This window comes from Sceloporus undulatus, chromosome 6 (genome assembly GCF_019175285.1).
Source record: "Sceloporus undulatus isolate JIND9_A2432 ecotype Alabama chromosome 6, SceUnd_v1.1, whole genome shotgun sequence".
Taxonomy (NCBI): Eukaryota; Metazoa; Chordata; class Lepidosauria; order Squamata; family Phrynosomatidae; genus Sceloporus; species Sceloporus undulatus.
Genome location: NC_056527.1, coordinates 30457253 through 30460318, shown reverse-complemented (window position 1 = coordinate 30460318; position 3066 = coordinate 30457253). Strand labels below are relative to the sequence as shown.

Below are 3066 nucleotides of genomic sequence, written 5' to 3'. Positions count from 1 at the left end.
ATGACATCATGAGAGGCCCCAATCCTGCAATCTTATGGAGAGAAACTGAGGAATTTTAGATCCAAGTCTGCCTGTAGCCTGAAATGCCAGCAGTAATACTGCCAACAATCGATTTTCACCAACAGCGTTTTCTGTAAGTATACTGGTGATCTCCAGTTAAATGTGCTCCCTCTAGAGATAAGGGCCATTTCTCCCCAAGTCAGTGAGCTACAGGGACAATGATAATCAGTGTTAGAATTCAAAGATATAGCCATGTTAGTCTGTAGAATTACTATGTAGAGAGATCTTGTAGGACCTTTGAGACTAATTGAAAGAAAGAAATTGAGCTTTCATGGATGAACTTTTGTAAGTCTATGAAAGCTCATGCTGCCAACTTCTTCCTTTCAGTTAGTCTCAAAAGTGCTACAAGATCTCTCTACATAATAATAATAATTAATGTGCACAATACAAACCATATTATGTAGCTGGAAGTGATAAAACACTAGTGAAATCAAAAACTGAAGTTGTACTTAACTTTTTAGATGTGAATATCCAGTTGGGAAGCACACTGGAAATGTATTAAAAAGGTAGTGTTTTGTGTGTTTTTCGGGCTATGTGCCCATTTCTTCCTGACGTTTCGATCTTCAGGTGTTTGTGTGTGTTCACCCATTTCAATGTATGCCTTCTACTAAGTAGTTTTAAGAGAAAACTGACTGTGCTTTCCTGTTCAAAGTTATTGTTTGACGTAGTTCACAATTATCAAAAGATCACAGTTGTTTTTAAAGCTACCTATCTATCATATAATCTTAAAAACACATTCAAAATGAGAACACATTAAACTGCTTAAGAATCATACCTTTTAAGGCCTTGTGTATCCAAGTACTGAAGCAAGTGAGGCTCCAAGTAATTCATGTCTGGTTTTGAAAGCTGTCATAAAAAAGAAAAGGGACACATTAATTTGCCCCTTTATACATAAGTATTAATTCTAAACTGGTTAATTTTACATGAAAATTAGAGGGATTAGCCATGTATAATCTCACACTGTATAGGTCCACTTAGGTCTAGAATCAGATATTACAAAGTGATCACACCCTTGCTAGCAACTGTATGCAACAAGGCAATCAGCTATTAAATAAATGGTAAAGCATATGATGAAGAAGTTTTTTTTCTCTGTTGGATGGCTGTTTTCTATATGGCAGTCATATTACTGTATGATATAATTAATGCTGTTATATGTTACATGTTTTACAGTTACATTAAACGCCATCTGAACAAATCATGACAATAAAACTGGTGATAAGTTCACCTTAGGGTTGCCATAAATTGGAAACAACTTAAAGGCAGATAACAACAACAAAAATCATATGTGGCAAGCCTTTAATTAATTTGTTTTACAGTAATCTGTAATTTAAACAATTTGTGTGTAAAGCTATACTTACCCTTTCCTCTATTAAATCAAAGCAAAGTTTGTTCTCACTTGTTCCAAAATTCAAAATGCCCTGAAAAAGGGTGGAAAAGGGTGATATGTGAAATATATATTTTTTAAAATCCTTTATAAATACACCATTTTTTTTCTTTTCAAAAAACTAAAACTTGTAGCCAAAAGGGCAGTATGGGCACAAATACATATTTTTCTGTTAGAAAAAGAGCAACAACTTATTTAAGAGGCCTGTGGTGGGGTTTTGTTTTGTTTTTTGCTCTTGAAAGACTGAATTCTTCTACAATGATTGAGAAATTTTGCACTGCTTTAACGCCTTCACATGCTATTTTGTCTTTCCATACAGAACTCTGTTTTACAGAAGCAAGATGTTCTTACGTAACAGCCCAGCAAGTATGCTCATGTTGGATTGCTCTAGCAACCAGGCTGCAGGAGTAAGGAGAAGGAGCAGCAATATAATCTGAGGCAGAGCATTTCAGGTCAATGGATAATGTCATCTTGCTGCCAGTGCAAACCAGACTGAACTACTTCTATTTGGACCAGGCTGGCATCCTGCCGAAGCAAAAGCAGCAGTATCCTTGTAGCTGCCATCACTTCTCCCCTACCAAAACACAGTCTAGCTTGCCACACTTACCAGGAGGCATCATTTCTTCATCAAACCTCTTGCAATGCTCTGATCTGCAGCTTCTGAGTTGAATATCTGAATGCTTTCAATAGTTCTTCATTTCACAACCTGTTTGCAGCCTGTGTTTTATATCTGCGCTCTTTCCACCATGGACATTGCCTTGCTTTTATAGACCACACATTTCCCAGAGCAAATGGCTCCCATCACCTTTTTCTCTTACTCACCTCTCCTTCACTAAGGAGAGCACCCATTTCCCTACCACTACTACTACTACTAACCAGTCTCCTTAAATGGCTGTTTTCTTCATCTTTACTAAACATCACCACATATCTGTACTCTTTCACTTTGCCTCATTTTTCTAATTATCCCTCACAGGTTTCTAGACAAATTCTTCATCCCCATTTGGTATATTCTTAAAACTAAAACATCATTATATCATTCTTATCGATAGAATTCAAAGATCTAGCCACGTTAAGTCTGCAGAATCAGAGATCTTGTAGCACCTTTAAGACTAAAGAAGGTTGGCAGCATGAACTTTCATAGACTTCAGTCCTCAGATGCGTTTAGGTCCAAAACACACTGCAGAAATAATCCACTTTGGGACCACTTGAACTACCCTGGGGCTCAGTGTCAGGGAACTGTAGTTCATTGTGTCCCCAGAGCTCTCTGACAGAGAAGGCTACATATCTCATAAAACTACCGTTCCCAGAATTGCCTATTACTGAGCCAGGGCAGTTAAAGAGGTCTCAAACTGGGTTATTTCTGCAGTGTGTTTTGGACCCTAGTCTCAAAAGTGCTACAAGATCTTTCTGATCTTTATCTATAGACACTGGTGTTTGTCTCTGTTCAATATGCAGCACTTCTCTCTATTTCCTCCTTGTCTCTTCTTTAGTCTGAGGCTGAGAGTGACCACTTTGAGGCTGAGAGTGTGTGGCGACTGAGGCTGAGAGGCTGGCCTCAGGGGGCAAAAAGGGGGTGCAAAAAGCCCCTCACAGAGAATACCCTTTGTTTCCCTGTACTCTAT

At 38.2% G+C, this 3066-nt stretch overlaps 1 protein-coding gene and 1 long non-coding RNA gene across 2 annotated transcripts in view; both read right to left on the bottom strand.

The window, feature by feature from the left end:
* ANKIB1 (ankyrin repeat and IBR domain containing 1) overlaps positions 1 to 3066 on the bottom strand; it is a 99676-nt gene that overhangs the window by 19682 nt on the left and 76928 nt on the right. The window contains exons 8-9 of the mRNA XM_042472055.1: positions 1419 to 1478; positions 836 to 906 (exon numbers count right to left, since the gene is read on the bottom strand). Of these exons, the coding sequence (XP_042327989.1) occupies positions 836 to 906; positions 1419 to 1478 (131 nt within the window). The remainder of the gene's footprint in view (positions 1 to 835; positions 907 to 1418; positions 1479 to 3066) is intronic.
* Positions 836 to 2383, bottom strand: LOC121933274. The gene is made up of 3 exons (XR_006104502.1): positions 2052 to 2383; positions 1419 to 1478; positions 836 to 906 (listed from the first exon to the last, which is right to left on the bottom strand). It is a non-coding gene; the product is annotated as an uncharacterized LOC121933274 (long non-coding RNA).